At 41.0% G+C, this 25,020-nt stretch overlaps 1 protein-coding gene across 3 annotated transcripts in view; it reads left to right on the top strand.

Annotated features, from left to right (window-relative positions):
• USP14 (ubiquitin specific peptidase 14) overlaps positions 1–25,020 on the top strand; it is a 42,222-nt gene that overhangs the window by 12,586 nt on the left and 4,616 nt on the right. For all 3 annotated transcript variants that reach the window (XM_058677148.1, XM_058677147.1, XM_058677146.1), the window contains exons 4-13: positions 376–480; positions 4,024–4,127; positions 8,425–8,483; positions 14,480–14,610; positions 16,647–16,727; positions 17,055–17,137; positions 17,999–18,113; positions 19,798–19,863; positions 20,009–20,101; positions 21,756–21,884. In XM_058677148.1, coding sequence (XP_058533131.1) covers positions 376–480; positions 4,024–4,127; positions 8,425–8,483; positions 14,480–14,610; positions 16,647–16,727; positions 17,055–17,137; positions 17,999–18,113; positions 19,798–19,863; positions 20,009–20,101; positions 21,756–21,884 — 966 coding nt within the window. The remainder of the gene's footprint in view (positions 1–375; positions 481–4,023; positions 4,128–8,424; positions 8,484–14,479; positions 14,611–16,646; positions 16,728–17,054; positions 17,138–17,998; positions 18,114–19,797; positions 19,864–20,008; positions 20,102–21,755; positions 21,885–25,020) is intronic.

Raw genomic sequence — 25,020 nt, 5'->3', positions numbered from 1 at the left:
TGTTTGGCATGTTTTCCAAAAATGGAGATTTCAGTGCTTTGAAAATATGTGCAATTGTAAGCATTTGTTACAGCTAACCAGTAAGCATTCACAAGAAAAATGTTATCACTGGTTGGTTTATTAGTAAAGAGGTGATGCTGCTAAATGCTAGAGTGATTGGTTCAACTTCACCACAGTTTGATTTTAAAGCACTGCTGTTATGTTAGAAAGAAAGCCATTTAAAAATTACTTCTTTCCAACTCCAGCCCTCTTTTTTGTAGATTTCTTTCCTTTTTTTAAAAAATAGAATCATGCAGTGTGTTCTTTTGTGTCTTTCTTTAGACATAAATATAATCAATTCTAAGGATTTTCATGAGATTACTTTTTTTTAAACAGGGACTGACACTGTTGATGATGGGGTCAGCCGATGCTCTTCCTGAAGAACCCTCTGCCAAAACTGTCTTTGTAGAGGACATGACGGAAGAACAGTTAGCATCTGCCGTAAGACATACCACGTTTTACATTTGAAAGTTATGCTTTGGAAAGTAGCAACTAATGTTTTAAAAGATTCAGTCATTAACCTGTGTCATTATTAGTTGTTGTTTAGTTTGAGTGAAATCTTCCACAGTTGAATATTTAATTCATATAAGTAGTTGTTATTGGGAAGTTTTTGTATTGTACCCGTGGGTTACTTTTGCTTTCTTAACTTGCAAGTGAAGTTACTTTTTATTTTTATAGAGTCTTATTTTACTTGGATATCAAAGTTACAGGGCGATTCAGGGGAGTTGGGTAACAGACAGAGATCCTCTGTCTGTTGGTTCACTCCCCAAATGAGCGAAACAGTCAGAACTGAGCTGACTTGAAGGTAGAAGCCAGGAACTTCCTCCTGGTCTCCATGTGTGGAACCTTGGGCCACTTTCCTGCTTTCCCCAGCGATAAGCTGGGGCTGGATCAGAAGTGGAGTAGCGAGAACTAGAACTGGCACAGCAAGAGTTGTTGGTGCTATAGGCGAAGGAAAGCTTATGCTGCCAGGTCACCCCCTGAGATTATTGTAATCCTGGGCTTGTACTTTGTGTGTGTGTGTTTTAAAGCTTTATTTATTTTTATTGCAAAGTCAGATATACAGAGAGGAGGAAAGACAAAGAGGAAGATCTTCCATCCAATAATTCACTCCTCAAGTGACCACAGTGGCCAGTGCTGCGCTGATGCGAAGCCAGGGGCCAGGAAATTCTTCCGGGTCTCCCACACAGGTGCTGGGTCCCAATGCATTGGGCCGTCCTCAACTGCTTTCCCAGGCCACAAGCAGGGAGCTGGATGGGAAGTGGCGCCGCCGGGATTAGAACTGGCGCCCATATGGGATCCTGGCACGTTCATGGCGAGTTCTTTAGCCATTAGGCTACCGTGTCAGGTCCGGTCCTGCTACTTTTAAAAGCCTCAGGGATATGAGCTGTTTAAGACCATCCTGAATCTTAATTAAGTTAGGATTATTGTATTGTAGGGTATGGGACTCCAAGTAAAGCTATTCCAAATTCTTCTCTCCATGTGTGAATGAATTCGAAAGTGGAGGCATAAAAATGTACAGGAAAGCACTATTTGCTTGGAGTAAAACAGCAGTTTAAAAAAAATCAAGAACTGGGTCTGCTGTGATAGCATAGTGGCTTAATGCTCGCCTTTCACATGCTGGAACACCATGTGGGCGTTGGTTTGGGTCCTGGCTGCTCCATTTCCCATCCAGCTACCTGCTTGTGGCCTGAAAAGGGCAGTAGAGTATGTCCCTTGTGTGCTCCGGGGTCCCATATGAGCGCGGGTTCATATTCCAGCAGCTCTGCTTCCCATCCATCTCCCTGCTTGTGGCCTAAGAAAGCAGTCTTGGATGGCCCAGAGCCTTGGAACCCTGCACCCACGTGGGAGACCTGAAAGAGGCTCTGGGCTTCTGGCTTCGGATTGGCTTAGCTCTAGCCATTGCAGCTGCTTGGGCAGTGAATCAACGGATGGAAGATCTTTCTCTCTGTCTTTCCTCTTCTGTGTATATCTGACGTTGCAATAAAAATAACATCTTTTTAAAAAAAAAGGCCCCAAATTAAACTTAACAAGGAAAAACCTCCAGGATTCACTAAAACCTAACCAGCAGCCAGGTTAGGACTTCCCTTTAAAACCATCTAGAGGCATAGGGGATACAGTCTTGGGTGGAGCCCAAGTGACTGTTCAAAAGGGAGTAGAGTTTGGAGTTCTTTCCTTGCCGCGTTTTGAAATTTCCAAAGTATATGGTAGAGGTGGGTTCCTCCTCCCCATGGTAATTTTGTTATAGTGTTAGGGTGAATTTGGTCATGTGAGGGCAGAATACATCCTGCACACATATAGGTCATTTTCAGGTAGTGCTGGTTTTGCATTTCCAGCTTTTTGCAACTTACAGTTTCTGCCACATGAAAAAGAGGTGGGAGGCTTAGCGGTGCACAGGTATGGGGTTTGGAAGGCAGAAGGAGAGGGAAGTTTGGGTTGCACACAGAAATGGAAGGGAGTTTGGATAGTGCATAGAAGGGTGCATGCTGAGTCTGATTGTCAGATGGGCCTGCAGGGTTAATAGGGAGCTGCCCAACAGCAGTTTGGCTGGGGCTGTCAGACCTCAGTTCCTTTCCATGGCTACCTGCGTTCCCACAACACTAAGATGCACACACTTAGAGAAAATGAAGTCGATACCTGAAATATGTGTGTGGCAGGTGGCACCTTTTCAGTATTTACTATTTTATGAGAAAGCAGCTTAAAAGAATAGTTTAAATGTTCAGATATTTTGATTCTTAAAGCCTGTGGAAAATGCATATAGTTTATCTGAATTTAAATGGAGAATCAGTTTAGGAACTGTACAACACATACATGTCAAAAATTAACTATAATTTTTTACCTGACATTTACCTAGGTGCCATTCATTTTTTGGATTTTTTTTCATGTGTTTCCTGAATGTTTTGCTTTCCTCATAACACACCTCCAAGTAAGGCAGAACTTGAGATGATTGTTCTTTCAATAGTTTCAATAATTTTGAACACAAAATGATTGCCAACTTGATACTTGTAAAATTTTTCAGGGGGCCCGGCGGTGTGGCCTAGTGGCTAAAGTCCTCGCCTTGAATGCCCTGGGATCCCATATGGGCACCGATTCTAATCCCAGCAGCTCCGCTTCCCATCCAGCTACCTGCTTGTGGCCTGGGAAAGCAGTCGAGGACGGCCCAATGCATTGGGACCCTGCACCCGCGTGGGAGACCCGGAAGAGGTTCCTGGTTCCCAGGTTCGGATCAGCGCAGCATTGGCCGTTGTGTTCACTTGGGGAGTGAATCATCGGATGGAAGATCTTCCTCTCTGTCTCTCCTCCTCTCTGTATTTCTGGCTTTCCAATAATAATAAATCTTTAAAAAAAAAAAAATTCAGATTGACTTTTTGAGAGCAGAGATGGAGAGAGGGGGAGATGGCAAGCACTTTGATTGAGAGCTCCTATGCGCTGGCTCACTTCCCCTCGGAGGGGACCGCAGGAAGGCAATCTGCTAGTAAAAATTTTTGATGGAAAATTGAAACTGTTACTTAGGGTAAGAGGAGACTTTAAATTGATTGGTGCTGGTAAATGCTACTTGGTTCTTTTTTTTTTTTTTTAAGTTTTATTTATTTTTATTACAAAGTCAGATATATACAGAGAGGAGAGACAGAGAGGAAGATCCTCTATCTGATGATTCATTCCCTAAGTGAGTGCAATGGCCAGTGCTGTGCCGATCCGGAGCCAGGAATCAGGGAATTCTTCCAGGTCTCGCACACGGGTGCAGGATCTGGGCCGTCCTTGACTGCTTTCCCAGGCCACAGGCAGGGAGCTGGATGGGAAATGGAGTTGCCGGGATTAGAACCGGTGCCCATATGGGATCCCGGGGCGTTGAAGGCGAGGACTTTAGCTGCTAGGCCACGCCGCCGGGCCTACTACTTTATTCTAAGTGTAAAGATCAGTAATTCATACAAGTATATGCCATGTAATTTCATTAGAATGATTTAATCTGTTCTTTTTTTTCAGATGGAGTTACCATGTGGATTGACAAACCTTGGTAACACTTGTTACATGAATGCTACAGTTCAGTGTATTCGTTCTGTGCCTGAGGTCAAAGATGCCCTTAAAAGGTGAGACTGAAGGGGGGGTGGTATTTGAAGATTTTCTTTTAAGTAAGGGAGGTTCACATTTGCTTCAGTAAGTATTGGCTCATTTTGTTTTTAATATCTTTATTGGAATGTGACTTTTTTAATAATTGATTTCAGTCTCTGAATATGTTCCAAGATATTTTTCCCAAGGCTGTGCACCTATTACCACAATTGTATTTTTGAATCTTTTTCTCCCTCACTAAAGGAAACACTCATTGGTAATCATCTTTTATACCCTTCCATCCATCTCTAGCTGTAGGAGACCACTGATCTGCTTTCATAGAGTTGAACAGTAGACAGGAAAGAGAAATATTATGCAGTAGATTTCTCTGAAGTGAATAGTTGCTGAAAAGGTGCATAGATTCCAGAAGATACATGAACCATAGGACCTCTCTTGAAGGCATGCATATATTGCAGTAGAGAAAGATTATCAAGAAAACTGGTACTGTTTAGGACTGCTTTGATGGCAGATTTTGGATTCTGTGTGAATGATCAAAGGTGGTAGCTAAGTCAGGAGTGTCTCAGGAGACTGTGGAGAACTACATGGAGGAATTGGTGTTTCAATTGGGAAGACATTAAGCTGGTTTGGGTGGGAGGTAGGGGGCATGTAAAAATGCACTGGAGAAGTATCCATGCCTGATGCTGGAGGTGTGGCGTTCTAGCCCGCTGAGTGTGTATCTCGTGGAGAAGGAAGGAAGGGAAAGTGTGACAGATAGTCGGGATGAACAGGGGCCAGACAGAATACTGAGCACTTTGAAAGAATGTGGACTTTGTTTTGAAGTTGGAGAAGGAGCCATTCAAAGATACTTAGCAAAGTTCGAGTTTTCAGATTTTCTTCCGAGTTCCAGATAGCTAATTTTACTCTTTATACTTCTCTTGTTTTTAATCTGGTAGAATTTTACTGGAATCTTTTCTGTGTTCCAAAATATTGCTGAATTTTACCTTTTCTCTTATCCTTAGATGATAATATTGTTTGGTATAGAAGATCAGGTCACGTCACAAGCACGCAGGGAGTGAGAATCAAGTTCCTGGCTCCTGCTTTCAGCCTGGCTAAACTCTGAATGAATGTTATAGCCAGTTGGTGGAGAGAACTAGCTTGTGAAATCTGTTTGCCTTTTGATTCAGTGTTCACGTGCATGTGTGTGAGTGTGTGTGTGTGTCTGTAAATTGCCTCTCAAATAAAAATAAATCTTTTTTTAATTTATATTTTAAATTTTTGAATTATGTGGTACAATTTTGTGTAGACTGGGATTCCCCCCTTAAACTCCCACCCTTCAACAGAATTTTCCCCATTTTGCTACAACGGTATAGCTTCGTAAGGAATCAAAATTACATCAGTCTGTTATTTAAGTATACTCTGACATTGCTGGTATAGACAATGTCAGACAGTCCAGCATCCCTTTGTCTACACATGCCCAACAGTTTCTTTGGGATCCATCTTTCGTCTGGAAGCAGGGATGCATGTTCCATTATACCCCCACGTCTGGATATGAGAGACCCCAGTACTCCATCACTATACGTTACCATAAGTGAGAAACCATGAAACAGGGTCAACCACTGATATGAGTTAGAACAACAGCCAATAAAAAATAAGTTAAAAAAAAAAAGATTAGGCCAAAGATTTTTATCCTTGGTGGTTAATATTTGCTGTTTTTGTTTGTTTGTTTTGTTTTGTTTTGTTTTTTTCAGGCAGGCAGATTGACAGTTTCCCCCATTGACTGAGTCCCTAAATATCCCCCAAATGACCAGTGTTGGGCTGGGTCAAAACCAGGAGCCAGGAGCTAGGAACTCAGCAGGGCCTCCCGTGATGTAGGGTCCCTAATATTTCATCTGTTACCTGCTGCCTCCCAGTTTGTGTATCAACAGGAAGCTGGAATTGGAAGCCGAGCTGGACTCAAGTTCAGGGCTCTCTGATAGAGCATGTGGGTGTTCTGAGTGGCTGTGTCTTCACTTCTGTACCAAAGGCCTGCCATATATATATGTGTGTGTGTGTGTGTGTGGCAGAATTAAAGAGAGATTTTTGATCCGCTGGTTCACCTCACAATGACCACAATATCCAAGGTTGAGTCAAGCTGAATTTCATCTGGGTCTCCTGTGAGGATAGCAGGAATCCAATCACCTGGGCCATCATCCACTGCTCTCCAGGATGCATTAGCAGGGAACTGGGTCAGAAATGGAACGGTTGATGCTTCTGTGGGTTGCTGGCCTAGGTGGTAATAACTTAACTCATGTGCACAGCATTGGTAGGATACCTGGCTACTTGTATTTTCCATGTTACAGCTTGTAGATCTTCTGTCCAGGTCTCCCAGGTAGGTTGCGGAGGCCCAAGCACTTCAGCTGCCCTCAGCTCTTTTCCTAGGCTTATTGGAAGGGAGTTTAAAGGGAAGTAGAGGAGCCAGGACTCAGCCTGACGTACATAGAGGATGCTAGTGTCACAGGTGGCTGCTCTTCTGTTGCACCACAGTGCCAACCCTTGTAGTATGGCGTTATATGCAGGATTCCAAAATCAGTTTCTGGGAGTGAAGCTGTTGGGTTAATTTTAGTAAGTTTGAGTGAACAGTTTCACTCTTTTAGATACTGCCAGTTACCCCAAAAGGTAAGAAAAATATAAGCACCACATAATACACATATGCCTCCAAGTTAATATTACGATGCTGGTAAGATAGAACTTTGCTTTTGGTGAGTTTAATCATGATTTGTATTTCTCGTGTTAGGAGATCTTTCCATTATATTGTCAATATACATTAAGTTAAATTATGTTGTTGTCATAAGCTTTCTTAAATACTTTTGAGATATGTTCCCAAATTCCTAGACTTATTTATTGAATCCTAATATTTTTATTTTTAAACATAACATTTTAAACTGTTTCTTTGAGAGGTAGAGTTCTCAGCTTCTGGCTCCAACCAGGTGACTTCAGACTTGGCTGCTATAGGTATTTGGGGAGTTAACCAATGGGAGAGGCTTGCTTTGTCTCTTTGTCCCTTTCTCCTTATCTGTGTCTGTCTCTGCATGTCTCAGTGTCCGTCTTTCTCTCCATCGCTGCCTGACAGTGCCCACTCTGACTCTGTCCTCGTCTGCCCGTGTGTTTGCCTCTCAGAACAAAAACAATTCCCAAGAAGTTGATCTACGGTTCAGTGTTTAACCTTGCTGTTCATATGCCCTTGACCCTTGTCAGAGGAGTCGGGTGCCATTGCTGACTCTGCTTCAATTACAGCTTCTTGCTAATGTCTGCCTTGGGGACAGTGCAGGTAATGGTTCAGGTACTTTGGTCCCTCAGGGAGACCTGGATTCAGTTCTGAGCCCCTGGTTTTTGCCTGGCCCAACCCTGGCTGTTGGGGTGTCATTTGGATAATGAGTCACGGGATGTCTTTGTTTCCCCCTTTCAAACAAATGTAATAAAATAATAGAGATTGTTTTCTGTGTTAAAATTTTTGAGATATATGCATTTTTTTCATAATATGCATTTTTCATGAACTTTTGAGGAACCCACAGTTGCATGGCAGTAATTGCCCCGCTGGATCAGCTTTGATAGATGCCAGTCACATGTGGTGCTTTTTTCTAGCAGAGTATAGAATATTTCTGTGATCCCCACAAGTTTTTGTGCCTGTTCGTAGTTCATGTTTACCTTCTTTACCCTTTTGATTTCATGTTGGTTTGTACATTCTGGAACTTGAAATAAATGCAGCTGTATAGGACATGTTACTTACATCTTTTAATTGTCTAACTTGTTTCTCTGAGCATAAGGTTTTTTAGACATTTCTGAGGTGTTATTTTCTGTGTAATTAATGGGCATTTTAGTTTTATGTATTTTCAGAATGTTTCAAGTTATGTGAGGGGAGTAAGAAATTAATGTACTTTCTCCAGATTACTTTTCTTTAGCAAATTTTTTCTTTAAATTCTGTTTAATTTTGTTTGACAGGCAGAAAAAGAGACAGAGGTGTTTCATTTCCTGGTTTACTGTCCGAATGCCTGCAATGCAGGAGTTGATCCAGGCTGAAATGAGGAGCTGGGAAGTCAGTGTGACAGGGACCTTTAAACCCAGACACCCCTGTGCGGGATGTGGGCATCCCTTAGCAGTGTCCTAATTGTTACCAACTTGTCACATTTTAAAACAAATTCACAGGATAAATAAGGAGTGAGACCAGAAGAGAAAATGGTTAGATGAGAATACTTCTGAGAAATTTGTGGTTCAGAGTGTTATAAGTCCTTTTAGCTGTTTTTTCCCATTTGAGTTTCAGAATGAATTGAGCCCTGTTTAATTTTGCCTTAATGTTCCCAGGTATGCAGGTGCCTTGAGAGCTTCAGGGGAGATGGCTTCAGCACAGTATATTACTGCAGGTCAGTATCATAAATATATTACTTTTGAAGAAGGAGATATAATATTCTACATGGTAGTTTTTTAGTTATAGTCTATAATGCCTTTTTCAGTATAGAAATTGTGTTATGTAAATTAATTAAGATTGGAGTACAATTATAGTCTGTCTTCTAAAACTTGGAATTTATTTTAGTATTCAAATTATACAATGGTGATGGCTGTTCTTTTTGAAAAATAATCTGTTTTATTAAAGCTTCAGATTCTGATACATCAAAATATATTGAGGATGACTTTTTTTTAATATTTATTTATTTTATTACAAAGTCAGATATACAGATAGGAGGAAAGACAGAGAGGAAAATCTTCTGTCCGATGATTCACTTCCCAAGTGACTGCAACAGCCAGTGCTGTGCCAGTCCAAAGCCAGGAACCAGGAACCTCTTCCGGGTCTCCCACATGGGTGCAGGGTCCCAAAGCATTGGGACGTCCTCGACTGCTTTCCCAGGCCACAAGCAGGGAGCCGGATGGGAAGTGGAGTTGCCGGGATTAGAACCTGCGCCCATATGGGATCCCGGGGCGTTGAGGGCGAGGACTTTAGCTGCTAGGCCCGAGGATGACTTTTAAAGATAACCAGAGATGGTGTGATCATTTTAAGAGTTTTAGTATTAATGTAAAAAAAAAAAAGTTACAAATGAGGGGAACTGTAAGTTTTAAAAAAGATTATATTTGTTAAAAAGGCAGATTTATGGAGAGAAGGAGAGACAGCAAGGTCTTTCATCTGCTGGTTCACTCCCCAAATGGTTGCAATGGCCAGAGCTGAGCCAGTTCAAAGCTAGGAGCCAGGAGCTTCTTTCGGATACCCTATGCAGGTGCAGGGGCCAAAGGTCTTGAACCATCCTCTCCTTTTTCCTGGGGCCATAAACAGAGTGCTGAGTTGGGAATGGAGCAGCCAGGACAGGCACTCGTGCCCATATGTGGGGCTGGCACTTGAAGGTGGAGGATTAGCCTGTTGAGCCACAGCAATGGTCCCAGAGAAAAAGATAACTTTTTTTTTGAAATTTATAATTTATCGGTAAGTCAGATATACAGAGAGGAAGAGAGAGAGGAAGGTCTTCCATCTGCTGATTCACTGAGAAGTGGCCACAATACCCGGAGCAGAGCCGATCCTAAGCCAGTAGCTTCTTCTGGATCTGTGCACAGGTGCAGTATCCCTAGTCTTCGGGCCATTCTCAGCTGCTTTCCCAGGCCACGTGCAGGGAGCTGGATGAGAAGTGGGACCATCGGGGACATCAACTGGTGCCCACATGGGGTCCCAGGGCATATTAGGTGAAGAATTCAGCCACTAGGCTACTGAGCCTGGCCCAGAGAAATAGAAATTCTTGAAGGGTAGAAATAACTTACTTTATTTTTATTAAATGAAATCTGTACTCGCCACCCCAGTTTTTACAAATGAATACTTCTAAATCATTGCTTATAGTTTTTTGTTTGGTCTAACTGCTTTGTTGAAACGTATTTGTCATATCATACAACACAGTTCACTTATTTGAAACATAAGGTTTTTTTTTTTTTTTTAACTTTATTTTTATTGCAAAGGCAGATTTATGGAGAGAAAGAGAGGCACAGAGAAAGGTCTTTTATCTGCTGGTTCACTCCCCAAATGGTCTCCATGGCTGGAGCTGATCTGATCTGAAGGCATGAACCAGGAGCTTCATCCGGGTCTCCCACGGGGGAGCAGTCTCAAGGCATTGCATCATCCTCCCTAGTTTCCCTAGGCCACAAGCAGGGAACTGGAAGGGAAGTAGAGCAGCTGGTATTTTAACCAGTGCACATATGTTATCCTGGTACTTGAAGGTGGAGGATTAGCCAGTTGAGCCATTGCACAGTACCTGGTTAATTGGTGTTTAACATAAGTATTGAGATTTGGCTATGTCACTGCAGTGAATTTTCAAATATTTTCATCATTCCAGAAAGCAACTTTAACCTTTCTTCTCCCCTTCCTGCTAACCTGTTTCTTCCCTTCCTAGACCTTGGATTAAAATTGAGTTAGACAGTATATGAAATTGTAGCTTCTTTGACTTAGCATAATATTTTTAAGGTCCATTCCCATCCATTTCTATCTTTTTTGCTAAATGGGCTCCTGTTGTGTGGACATACCACATCACATTTATCCATTTATCAGTGATGGAACATTTGAGTGTTTCAGTGTTTTGGCTTCTAAAATCTAGCACGATTTACAAGCCCTTGTTTGACTTACATTTTCCTTTCTCTTGGGGAATATATCTAGGAGTGGAATTGCTGGTAATTTTGTATTTCATCTTTTGAGAGGCTGTCGAGCCTGTTTTGCAAAGGGGCTTGCACCATTTTATAACCCCTCCAGCAGTCTGTGAAGATTCTAGTTGCTCCTCAGCCTTACTAAAAATACTGTGTGTGTTTGATTAACATCACCCTAGGGGTGTGAAGTGCTGTCTCATTGTGATTAGTGATTGAGTTTTAGTTCTTTAAGTACTCATTTATTTGTATTAATTAAAGTTAACTCTTTTATTCCTGTAAGTACATTGATTTCATTTGTGGAAGTTGTTAAGTCCAACTGTATCAAGGTTATTTGCTTGTGTTTCTGTAGTGATCCAGCATTGTATCAATTTCTCTAGCATCACAGAGCAGGGAGTAATGATGGGCTGAAAAATACTGTTTTATAGACAGGAAACGGTCAACGGGGATGTACCTATAACTCACTGGGTGGGACACAAAGATTAGTTACTCCTCATTGGGGTATTGAAGATTTCTCTGCACACCCCTCCTATAACTGTTCACCTAAACTATTGACTTATGTCTTGTTATAGAGTTAGACTAACCAAAAAAACCAGCTAGGTTCAGAGAAACCATGCTTCAATGCTATAAACTGCTAAATACTAAAACTAAAATAGACATGAGACAGCTGAATGGCAATCTATAGCCATTTTAAGGTGTATAGAACACGGTAGAATATAAACCAAAATAGAAATGTCTATGAAGAAGTCACAGGTTGTGGTTGAGAACCTGCATTTTACTATGAACATATTGGTTAATCAATACCATGTCAATTAATTCCATAATGTTGTAGTTGGTTGTAAATATTATGTTGGGACTTTTAATTGATTGGGATGATACTCTGCTGGCTCTACCTTCAGACCAGAGATGGTCTCACCAAGAAACCATTGAACTTACCAGGACAATAAGATGCTGGACTTTATGCTTGGTAAATACCTCCAATGAAAGAATCTCAACTGAATTTGAACTATGGAAATGCAACAAGGTGGAGCAATCCACCGTGGGGAGCGGGGAGGGTTTGGGGAGGGGCGGGGTGAATCCCAGTGCATATAAAAATGTAGCACATAATGCAATGTAATTAATAAAAAAAAAAAAATACTGTTTTACATAGTCACATTTTTTTAAGGTTTATTTTTACTTGAAACGAAGGATTATAGAAAGGAGAGACAGAGGTGTTTCATCTGCAGGTGCAGGCTTAGCCTACCACATCACTTGGCCGGTCCCTTGACTTTATATTTGAGATAAATTTAAAATAGAGGATAGTTGCAAGAAGTCACCAAGTTAAGTTTCTGTTAACCTTTGTTTCTCACTTTCCTTACTGCATGTAATTTTTTTTCTGAATCTTTTTTTTTTTTTTTAAGATTTATTCATTTTATTACAGCCAGATATACACAGAGGAGGAGAGACAGAGAGGAAGATCTTCCGTCCAATGATTCACTCCCCAAGTGAGCCGCAACGGGGCCGATGCGTGCCGATCCAAAGCCGGGAATCTGGAACCTCTTCCAGGTCTCCCACGTGGGTGCAGTGTCCCAGTGCATTGGGTCGTCCTCAACTGCTTTCCCAGGCCACAAGCAGGGAGCTGGATGGGAAGTGGAGCTGCCGGGATTAGAACTGGTGCCCATATGGGATCCCGGGGCTTTCAAGGCGAGGACTTTAGCTGCCAGGCCACGCCGCCGGGCCCGGAATCATTTTCAAATAAGGTACCAGGTATCATTTGTTTTATTCGGTACATATTTTGCAAGAATAAAGACATCTGTAATCACAAGACTACCAGTTTGCAAAATTTGCTAGTTTAACATTGTTTAGTACTCTGACATAAATGCATTTTTTTTTAAAGATTTATTTATTTTTTATTGGAAAGTCAGATATACAGAGAGGAGGAGAGACAGAGAGGAAGATCTTCTGTCCGTTGTTTCACTCCCAAAGTGAGCCGCAACGGCTGGTGCTGTGCCAGTTCAAAGCCAGGAACCAGGAACCTCTTCCGGGTCTCGCACACGGGTGCAGGGTCCCAAGGCCTTGGGCCGTCCTTGACTGCTTTCCCAGGCCACAAGCAGCGAGCTGGATGGGAAGTGGAGCTGCCGGGATTAGAACCGGCACCCATATGGGATCCCGGGGCGTTGAAGGCGAGGACTTTAGCTGCTAGGCCACGCTGCTGGGCCCCCATAAATGCATGTTTTTAGTATTTATTTGAAAGCGCACAGAGAATCATCCTGCTGGTTTATTCCCTGAAGCAGCTGGTATGGTCAGCTAGGGCTTGGCTAGGCTCAAGCGAAGAGCCAGGAGCTTATGGAGGGTCTCCATGTGGGTGATGGGCCCAGTACTGCCATTGCTTTTCCCTGGCCATTAGCAGGGAGTTGGGTTAAGTTAGCAGCTAGGATCATACTTACTTGAGATGCTGCTCACCTCACCTGCTACATCCAGTGCAGGCTGCCAACATACAGACTTCATTCACATTTTGCCAGCCATCTCAGTATATCACATTACAGTTTTTTTTTCCCTTTTCTTGGCTTCTGTGTCCAGCTTAGGATCGCACACTGTATTTACTTGTGGCTCATTTGTCTCAATCTAGATTGTTTCTTCACCTTTTCATTTGAATGAATGAAACATTATGAAGATGCTCTATTGGTAGTTTATGCTAAATATTTAATTTCCTTTTTTTTAGAAAGTTTAATTTATTTGAAGGGCAGAGTTACAGAGAGGTAGGAAGAGAGAACGATTTTTTATCTGCTGATTCAAATCCCCCAAAGGGACCGATGGCCAGAGTTGAGCTAGAAGCTTCATCCAGATAACCCTAGTGGGTATAGCTTCCAGTGCCTTTATTTGTATTAATTAAATACAGTGTCTTCAGGAGTATTAGCAGGGAAGCTGGATCAGAAGTGGAGCAGTTAAGACTCAAACTGGCACCCCTATGGGATGCTGGTGTCACAGATGGTGGCTTTACTGGCTATGCCGCAGTGCTGGCCTTTTTTTAGGTGTTGAGCTTGGCTCTCTCCTTCAGGAACATTTCATTGAGCTCTTGCTTTGTGCTTAGATGCTGTTACATTTGGTGATCTGACAGACGACAATCCACATTTTATGTGTTAAGTTAGATTAGCACTTTGTTTATGAAGTAAGGCAAACTATCGTAGCTCAGAAGTCAGCAGAAGCAGCCCTTTTGAGCTCTGAGAGCACAGCCGAGCCCAGGACAATATTTGTGCTCATGGGAGCGGATGTAAAAGGAAGGATTTTGAAGAAGGCGAATTACATTGGGTTCCGTGTTGTCTGGTATGATGGCCAGGAAGTATGTTTAAGGAACCAGATTTCAGTATCCAAGTTGATGTTACTTGATGATACTTAACTGTAGACTTGAAGAGAGAAGTTGGGAATTACGACTTGACCTGAACGTGTCAAACTGGCAGAGCAGTGACGTCTTACCTGTTTGATTCCTAGATAGCAGTTAGGTGTTCTGTGAGTTAATATAGCCTGTTTCATTTGGGATGACAAGAAGAAAAAGAGACAGATTTACATTGCTGCTAATTGTGTTACAGTGTCTTCTGGTGAATTCTTTAAAATTCAAAAATTAAGGGTTTTTTTTGCTGGTTATTTTTGTGGGTCAACAATAATGCAAAGATAATTATCTTTTAAAAAGAAGTTTGTTTTGGTATTAGGGGTTCTCAGTAACATTTATAAAATATCACTATTTTACTAATGCGATGTTTGCTTTGTGTTTAAGCCCTTAGAGATTTGTTTGATTCCATGGATAGAACTTCCTCTAGTATTCCGCCTATTATCCTACTGCAGTTTTTGCACATGGCTTTCCCACAGTTTGCGGAGAAGGGTGAACAAGGACAGTATCTTCAACAGGTAATCATTCTGTAAACCTAAACTGAGACTTTAATATACTTACACTTTCTGGAATATATTTAGAAATACTGTGTCAGTCTGTTTTGGTTCATAATGTTGTTACTTCTTGGAGCAGGGCAGTAGTCTTAAGTGATCATCTTATTTCTGGTGCTTCTGCAGTGTTTATCCTCATAATCCTCAGTGTCTTTTAAAAAATGTTAATTTAGAATGTGTAAATTTGTAAAAATAGAAATCAGATCATGTCTTACTTATATTTCCATGACCATGATCATTTCTACCTTTGTCTTAAATCCTCTGACTCCTACACGCTTCTCTGAGTTTGTCACAGAAATATCCCCTTGCTCACCTAACTTTCTTTTTTTAATTTGAAAGGTAGATTTTACAGAGAGATGGAGTTGCAGAGAGAGATCCTCCATCTACTGGTTCATTCCCCAAATGGCTGCAATGGCCAGAGCTGAGCCGATCCAAAGCCAACAGCCAGGAGCTTATTCTGGGTTTCCCGCATTGATGCAGGGACCCAACGCCTCGAGTCATTCTGCTGCTTTCCCAGCCTACAAGCAGAGAGCTGAATGGAAAGTGGAGCAGCCGGTACTTGAATTGGCGCCCATGTGGGATGCTGGTGCTGCAAGTGCAAGCTTAGCCTACTAGCCACAGTAGTGGCCCTACTTAGTCACCTTTCTCTAGCCACCTAGTTTCCTTGCTTTTTCTTTTATTATTACTTTTTAAATTTGTTTTTATTGGAAAGGCAGATACACAGAGAGGAACAGAGACAGAAAGATCTTCTGTCCAATGATTGACTCCCCAAGTGACTGCTGCTACTGGAGCTCAGCCATTTGGAGTCCAGGAGCCAGGTGCTTGGAACCTCTTCCGGGTCTCCCGTGTGGGTGCAGGGTGCCAAGGCTTTGGGATGTCCTCAACTGCTTTCCCAGGCCACAGGCAGGGAGCTGGATGGGAAGTGGGGCGACGGGGACATGAACTGGTGCTCATGGGATCCCGGTGCATTCAAGGCGAGAACTTCGCCTGCTAGGCTACTGCACAGGACCTTTTTTCTTTTATTTTTAAGATTTATTTCACATAATACAATGTAATTAATAAAAAAAAATTTTAAAAAATAAAAATAAAATACAAAAAAAAGATTTATTTTACTTAATTGAAAGGTAGAGTTACAGGGAGAAGGTGAAAGAGATCTTTGACTGCAGATGGCTGCACCGGCGGGCCCATTGGCGCTGCCCATGCTGTGATGCCTCAGTGCCGGCCTCTCCTTTTTCTCTCGGGACCTTTGCTCTGGTTCCATTGGCTGGCTGGCGAATGTGTGGCTGACTCCCTTAACCCCCTGGCTCTCATGAGTCCGTTGCTTGCCCTGTGTGCTTTACTGAAGTAGCCACTCTGTCTGGCTTTTTTTTCTTCATTCTGTTAATTACTGAGTGAATTTGTGTTTTTGTTTATCTGTGTCCCTCACCAGAATTTTTGCTGTTTTTATATTTTTGTTGTTGTTCTGTTTTGGTCTTACTGTGTTGGAACAGTGTAACAAATAGGAGCTCAGTCAGTAACTGTTCAGTAAGTGAACAGACTGTTCTAGAACTGTTTATTTTTATTTGAAGATTGTGTTTTTAAAAAGAAAACTTCAGGGCCTGGCGGCGTGGTCTAGCAGCTAAAGTCCTCGCCTTGAACGCGCCTGCATCCCACATGGGCACAGGTTCTAATCCTGGCAGCTCCACTTCCCATCCAGCTCCCTGCATGTGGCCTGGGAAAGCAGTTGAGGACGGCCCAAGGCTTTGGGACCCTGCACCTGTGTGGGAGACCCGGAAGAGGTTCCTGGTTCCCGGCATCGGATCGGCGCGCATCGGCCCGTTGCGGCTCACTTGGGGAGTGAAACATCGGACGGATCTTCCTCTCTGTCTCTCCTCCTCTCTGTATATCTGACTTTCCAATAAAAATAAATAAATCTTAAAAGCAAAAACAAAATTTTACCCTCCCAAGGAAGAAATAATTTTGGAAGGATTTTATAGATTACTGTGTCATTTTTAAAATTGCAGGATGCTAATGAATGTTGGATTCAGATGATGCGAGTATTACAACAGAAATTGGAAGCCATAGAGGATGATTCTGTTAAAGAGGTAATTGAAGTAAATTTGTAATAATGGACTTTAATTGTACATCTTGTTTTTATTTATTTCCCTAAAGGTTTGAGATAATTTCACCTTAATAGGTATCTTTGAATACTTTGATTACTTAATTTGTAGTTAGAATTTGAATGATTGCACTTGACATTTCAATCTAATGTATTATTTATTAAACTTAATCTGTGATTGTTCTTGGGCATCTGTCATCTTTTGATGGTATTTTTTGAATTGCAGAAAGGTTATACACATGGATTGTGTTACAAAAACTTGTATGTATTTTTAGATTGGGGAAAATTGAAATTCTTATTTTATTTTTTACAGACAGATTCATCTGCAGCAGCAGAGGCGCCTTCTAAAAAGAGAAGTTTAATTGATCAATTCTTTGGTGTTGAGTTTGAAACTACGTATCCTTATAAGCCATGAATTGTGTGGACAGTCTTCATAACTTGCTAGCAGTAAATTTGCATAGGGTGCTTGGATGTTTCATGATTACAGTGAGAGAGGCAGAATAAAATTTCTGCAGAGGTTTCTATGTCAGTGAAAGTTTAATAATGGAAATAATATAATGGAGTCTATTCGTTGGAGTAATCTTGATGTTTACTTATATGTATGCTTGGAGGATATTCATTATTTTTTCCTGAGAACATCCTTATAAGAATCTACTTCATTCATTTCCTAGAGGATTAATGTTTTGTTTTATGAAAAGTGTATTAAACATCTTACATATGAGATTAAACCAGTTCATCATATATCATCATGCTATTTTTTTTAAAGATTTATTTATTTTATTACAAAGTCAGATATACAGAGAGGAGGAGAGACAGATAGGAAGGGAGCTGGATGGGAAGTGGAGCTGCCGGGATTAGAACCGGCGCCCATATGGTATCCCGGGGCGTTCAAGGCGAGGACTTTAGCTGCTAGGCTACGCCGCCAGTCCCCATCATGCTATTTTTATGTCATGGTTAGATACTTAGAAAATAATTCTGTTTTTCTTTGGGTAATTGAGATCTTGTACAGGACATTCTAAATAACAGCTTGCATTTGTTTGGGGTTATTTCAAGTTATCGTTAGTGTACACTTATTAGTTGTAATTTACAGAGTTGGCAGGCAATGAGCATTCTTACGTATGTTGAAATGAATCTTTGTTTTTCCAGAGTGTTTTAAATATCAGCGAATGTTAATTTCTAATGCCACTAGGGTAATTCATTATATTCAAGATTGCTTGACAAATTAAACTTGGCATGTTCCTTATCTTACTTGTGAAGCATGAAATGTACCGAATCTGAAGAAGAGGAAGTCACCAAAGGAAAGGAGAACCAGCTTCAGCTCAGCTGCTTCATTAATCAGGAAGTCAAGTATCTTTTCACAGGGCTGAAGTTGGTAAGAGCTCCTTAGCTCATTTTCATTGTGTCTGTGAATACTCTTGCTTGCTAAAACGTCTTAGGGCCCTCAGAGTTAGTGCTTGTGCTTTAATGGTCGTTTGCAGAGGCACACAGAGTGGTGCAAGTTTGGATTGGCCCGACAGGCCATTCCAGCCTGGATCAGACAAGGAAGGCAGGTGGTACTTTGCCTTTTTGTCTCAGTTCTGATAGTTCTTTTTTTTTTTTAAGATTTATTTTTATTGGAAAGGCAGATATACAGAGAGGAGGAAAGACAGAGAGGAAGATCTTCCATCCAATGATTCACTCCCCAAATGAGCCGCAACGGGCCGATGCGTGCCGATCCAAAGCCGGGAACCTGGAACCTCTTCCGGGTCTCCCACGCGGGTGCAGTGTCCCAATGCATTGGCCCGTCCTCAACTGCTTTCCCAGGCCACAAGCAGGGAGCTGGATGGGAAGTGGAGCTGCTGGGATTAGAACCGGTGCCCATATGGGATCCCGGGGTGTTCAAGGTGAGGACTTTAGCTGCTAGACCACGCCGCCAGCCCCTGTTCTGATAGTTCTTACAGTGACTTCAGTACTGTTTTGTTTTTCCTCCCTAATCATTGTGCCTTTGGGTGATAATGTTGTTGTTTAAACTGACTTGGAAGCAGAGCGCTAGAGTGTCTTCCATTGTTTCTAAGTGCAGGAAGGCTTTAATGAGTCTTACCAAGAAAACCCACAAGTTTGAGAAGCTTCACTTGGGCATGAGTGAAGTTGCATTGTCTGTGAGATGAATGTTGATGAATCAACAGTTAATGACACAAAGTATCTTTAGGCAGAAACACTTTGAGGGGTCAGGGTTTAACCTACCTGTTAAACCAGCAGTTAGGAGGACCTTGTCTAGAGAGCCTGACTTCAGTGTCCTCTGTGATCCCGGTTTCAACTTACTGACAGTGCAGACCCTGGGAGGAACCAGTGATGGCCTAAGCACTTGGCTTCTTGCTACCTGTGTCTGGAACCTGGATTGAGTTGCCTGTTCTGGCTTCACTCCTTAGCCCCACCTTGTGGCCCTTTGAAGAATGACCAGTAACTAGGGGAATGCTTGTTTCTTCTTGGGAATTGAAAAGAAAGGCAAAATGAAAACAAAACACACTCCAGGAATGCACACATGGAACAGGGTTATGTATTGATTGGTCGGTGACCATATTGTGAGCAGAGACTCATAGGAACCTAACCGCTGTTTCCACCAGGAGCAATAGTTTGGTATTCACAAATCCAGCAATCATGGTGACTTGTATAATGTGACTACTATGTGTCAGACTGTGTAAGAACAGTTTCCTGCATTCTTTTAACTTGCCTCTAGTACAAGTATATTGGATAATCCATAGAGAAATTACAGAACACTATTATGTTGCATAAAACACAATTTAAGTTCTCTAAATTTGGATCATAACTGTTAAACTTTATTTATAAACATAATACTCAGATGAGTTCACACCAGTGTAATTTATGTGATGCCTGATAATAATGGAACAGTATCTGAAAACCTTTCCATATTGTTTCCATCGCAAATTCTTGGTGGTGTAAGTTCATCAACATATTGCATGTTGTATACTAAGTGCCCTGTGTTTTAACCGAATTAGGGTATGACTCTATATTACAGGAACATTGTTTAAAGCTCGCTTTGGGATTTTTTTTTTTAGAGACTTCAGGAAGAGATTACTAAGCAGTCTCCAACATTACAAAGAAATGCTTTGTACATCAAATCTGTAAGTTGTACCATTCCATTTGTAATTAAGTTGAATTTTGTTAAGAGAGTTCCAGTTAATTCATCTCATGTAGTAGTTGTTTTAATCTCTCAGAAATTAAAAATGTTTTTGATATTTTGATGTTAGTAATTTTTTCTCCTCTCAGTCCAAGATCAGCCGGCTACCTGCTTACTTGACTATTCAGATGGTTCGATTTTTTTACAAAGAGAAGGAATCTGTGAATGCCAAAGTTCTTAAGGTTAGTAACTAACCTTAATTTATCTGTAGTTGATTACAGTAGTCTTCTTTAACATTTTTAGGGATACTTAAGCTTTCCTTGAAATATTTAGTGGAGTTCCTGACATGTCATAAACAAAAATAAGCATTGAAATTATTTGGTATTTATTTGTTTGAGAGGGAGACAAAATTTAAAATGCCCCATCTCCTGTTTTGGACCCCAGAAGCCTGAAGTATTTGCTGTTGAGCCAAGCAGAGGCCTGGAGCCAGGTGCTCATCCGGGTCTTCCATGCAACGGCAGGAAGCTAGCTACTTGAGACAGCGCTGCTGCTTCCCAGGCTGGACATGTAACTTGGGCATTCTAACTGGTGATAGGATTTTTTTCCTACCAAGGTCTGAAGGACATTTTTATGTAATGGTTTAAAAAAAGAGAGAGGTTTATTTATTTGAAAGGCCAACTTAGGGAGAAAGAGATTTTTCTGTTTGCTGGTTTACTCCCAAAACAGCTGCAGTGGCTGGATTAGGGCCAGTCTAAAGCCAGGAGCCAGGAGCTTCTGAGTCTCCTGTGTGGTGCAACGACCCACATACTTGGGCCATCTTCTAGTGCTTTCCCAGGCATATTAGTGCAGAAGTTGGATCAGAAGTGGAGTATCTGGGACTTAACCTGGCTCCCATATTTGGTACTGGTGCCACAGCTGGTACCTTTACTTGATAAAGCACAGTGCTGGCTCCTCTAGTTTTTGTGTTAGATTTATTTAGATTAATTTATTTTAGAGGCAGTGTTAAAGGAAGAAAATGAAAGGGATTTTTTTCCTTTGCTGATTTACTTCCTGAATAACTGCAGTGGCCAGGGATGGGCCATGTTAGGAGGGTGCTGGATCAGAAGTGGAGTTAGGACTTGAACCAGGTACCAGTATAGGCGCTGATATTGCAGGAGGTATCTCAACCTGGTATGCCACTACATAGTATCTCACTTTTTTTTTTTTTTTGAAAAAGAGTTACTTATTTGAAAAGAGGAGAGTGAGACATGTATTTCATCTACACGTTCATTGCTGAAATGACCACTGTGACCCAAACAGGGCTCCATCAAACCCAGATACCCAAAACTCCATCTTGGTCTCCTGTGTGGATGGCAGGTGCCCAAGTGCTTCAACTGTCTTGTTCTGTTTTCGCAAGTTCAGTGATAGGGAGGCAGAGCAGTGGGCGACTGGATTGGGAGCAGCCCTCCAAGTGGGATGCCGGCGTCTCAACGAGTGGTTTTAACTGTTGTGTTGTAGTGCCAGCCTTCACAAAATGTTATGTCAAATATTACAAAATTTTAAGTTGACTCCAGTTGTGTGGATACGTGTTATTTCCACAGAATCTGGTTTAATATTTCTGAAACACTTGTCATGCATATTTTGATAACTCCTCTAGGGTCAGCTTTTTGTGGGTCATAGTAATCAATGGAAAAAATATTTGTGTTTTTTTTTTAACCTTAAAAAGGCTGGTGCTTATGTTTAAGAGTGTCCTATTTTTAAGAGATTTTCTACTGCAGAGATTTTCAAATGACTTTCAGAGATTTTATTTTCAATTTTATTTGGATTATAAATGCATTATATTAATACTGTATTCGATATTTTAAATAATTGCCTATTGGTTCTTACATATTTTTTGTCATTTTGAACTACTTACAGGATGTCAAATTTCCTCTTATGTTGGATGTATATGAATTATGTACACCAGAACTTCAAGAGAAAATGGTGTCTTTTCGATCAAAATTCAAGGATATAGAAGATAAAAAAGTGAATCAACAGCCAAATACAGTAGGTTTTTATTGCTGATTTTCCTGTTTTAAAATTTAAATCTTTTCGTCAATACTTAGCAGTTACACTGTACTAATTATGTTGTATAATCCTTTAAAAATGGATCAACTTGAATTTAAGTGTATAGACACACACATCTACATATAAAGATGTATTTTAGCATAAGAAATAGGAAACAATCCCTTCCGATTGAATCAATCCCAAAGTATTCTTTCCTTCCATAATCTGCTGTCTATAACCCTTTTGTATTTGCTAAAACACTTCACATGACATCTTACCTATATTTTCAACATGCTCTTGATTTATTTATTTATAAATAATTTATTTCAGTTTTTAAAAGATTATTTTTATTTGAAAGGTGTGAGTTAAAGAGGAGAGACAGAGACCCTCCTCCTGCTGGTTTATTTCCCCAAGTGGGTGCAGCTGAAACTGAGCCGCTCTGAAGCCGGGAGCTTCTTGCAGGTCTCCCACATGGGTGCAGGGGCTCAAAGCTTTGAGTCATCCTCTGCTGCTTTCCCAGGCCAGGAGCAGGAGCTGGATGGGAAATGGAACAGTCAGGAAGCAAACCAGTGCCCATATAGGATGCTGGTGCTGCAAGTGGAGAATTAGCATGCTACGCTACCCCACTACCCTCCCTCCCTTTTTTTTTTGAAAGGCAGAGTTAGAGAGAAGGAGAGAGAGAATAAGATTCATCTTCCATCCACTGGTTTATTCTTCAAATGGCTGCAACAGCTGGAGCTAAGCTGATCTGAAGCTGGGAACCAGGAACAGCTTCTGGGTCTCCCATGTGGGTACAGGGGCCCAAGGCTTGGGCCGTCCTCTGCTGCTTTGCCAATCCATGAACAGGGAGCTGGATTAGAAGTGGAACAGCTTGGACACAAATTGTTTTCCTTGTGGAATGCCAGCGCTTGCAGGTGGTGCCTTAGCCTGTTATGCCATAGCAATGGCCCCATTTGTTTTTATTTGCCTTACAAGGCATGAAATTAATTCCATTTTTAGGTGTAATTGGTGATGTACAGTATTGATGTGTTTATGCCCATTGTGCAACTAAGTCAAATCTTTTTATAGGTTCTGTGTGCATTTAACTGCTAAAATTATTGCCACAACAATTTTATATTTAATAAATTGTATTTTAAGTTCAGATAAGATGTAGCTAATTTATATATTGAATTCTTTGTTCTGAATGAAAAAGATTTGCTGCTCACTAGAAATAGTTTGAATTTCAAATTTGAGGATCACTATTTACATGTGTTAAAATAATATGAAGATTATTTTGAGGTAGTGAGGGATCGCATATGGCTCTAAGCAATACCAGCCGTCCTGAGCACCTTTTAGCGTTTCCCCTCAGAGAACATCTTGCAAGAGTGTCATAATCAGCATGTTATTTTAAGTTGTTCTAGCATGATTTAAAAAAAAAAATCCTTTTTTTTTTTTGCCCATTGACTGATCTTGGCATCTTTGTAGAACATCAGTTGACTGTACCACATGTTTCAGTGTGTTTGATGTCTGGGTTTTATTTCGTGAGTCTTTCTCTGTGTGTCTGACTCGCTGCCGTGTGTTCTGTTGTTGAACGATGTAGTGAAGATCCGGACTTTGTTCATTTTGAAGGCTTTTTTGATTTGGTTTGGTTTTTTTTTTAACCTAACCTGAATCTCTTGCCTTTCCTTGTGTTTTGTAGAATCAGTTTGTCCATGTCTTCAAGCATGGAATTAAAATTTTTTATAGGGATTATATTCACTTTCTGCCTGTATTTGAAAATATTACCATCTAAAAGTATTACATCTTAACAATCTGTAAGTTTGGTATTGATGTGTCTTTTTATTTATTTGGGTTTTAATTATTTTAACTTTAATTATTTTCACCATATATATAAGTTTTATACGTTAGCTCACCTTATTCCAGAGTGTTTTTAATTTAATCAATAGAATTCTTTCCATTGCTGCACTCTCCCCAGGTGCTTGTACTACTTGCACAGGTGCAGGCTGTGTTAGCAGCCCGAGCTCAGGCTGGGTTTGCCACAGGTGTGGCAGGGATCTCACTGAGCCATCCCTGCGTGTCCCATTGTCTGCCTTTCTGGAGAGTTGGAATGCAGAGCTAAGCCTGGATGTGCGGGAGCTATGGCCTAGATGCATGAATCTTTTTTGGGAAAGGTTGAGTCTCTGTTACTACTTTCTTAATAACACATTTACATATTCACAGCTAGTGTGTATAAATGCAGTTAATTTTTAAATGTTACATCCTCAGGTTTACTGATTTATTACCTCTACTTTTGCCTATTTTTAGAGATTATAAAGTTGGTTGTCTTTTTTTTTTTTGTAAGACTTATTTTTTATTGGAAAGTCAGATATACAGAGAGGAGAGACAGAGAGGAAGATCCGTCTGTTGATTCACTCCCCAAGTGGCCTTAACTGTTGGAGCTAAGCTGATCGGAAGCCAGGAACCAGGAGCTTCTTCTTAATCTCCCACGTGGGTGCAGGGTCCCAAGGCTTTGGGCATCCTCAGCTGCTTTCCCAGGCCACAAGCAGGGAGCTGAATGGCAAGTGGAGCTGCCAGGATATGAGCTGGTGCCCATACGGGATCACAGCATATGCAAGGCAAGGATTTAGCCACTAGGCTATTGTGCCAGGCCCAGGATGTACTGTTTTAACATAAATTTTTCATCAATAGAGGTAGAACACTCAAAAATATTGATAAAAAGTGTAATGAATATATAAACCAGTAGCAGTTGTTGTAATGTATCATATAGTATACATATTTGTGTTATACTTGTGTACCACTGGCAACCCCAGCATCACCACTAGCATTAATGCATTGTGCCATTACTTGATAGCATCTGTGATATCAATGGTCCATAGGAAATTTTTGTCTCCATTGTAATGTTTTATACGTGGGCCATCATTTACTAAAATATCACTAGCTGAGACATCACTGTATTCTTTGTTATTTGGACATAATGGGATCTGTCCTGTTTCATTTCTGATTATTATTTTTTTGGTGACTGTCGCTATATTTTTATAGACCTAAAATGATGAAACCACAGAAGGAAACATTAGGGAGGCACTTTGAGACATTGACACAGGCAGTGACTTTAGAGAAGGTCCCCAAGCAAAAGCAGCTAATGCAAATGTGGACAGAT

Source organism: Ochotona princeps, chromosome 18, assembly GCF_030435755.1.
Source record: "Ochotona princeps isolate mOchPri1 chromosome 18, mOchPri1.hap1, whole genome shotgun sequence".
In the NCBI taxonomy this organism is placed as follows: Eukaryota; Metazoa; Chordata; class Mammalia; order Lagomorpha; family Ochotonidae; genus Ochotona; species Ochotona princeps.
The sequence above is the reverse complement of the archived record's forward strand: the minus strand, read 5'-3'. Positions and strand labels throughout refer to the sequence as shown.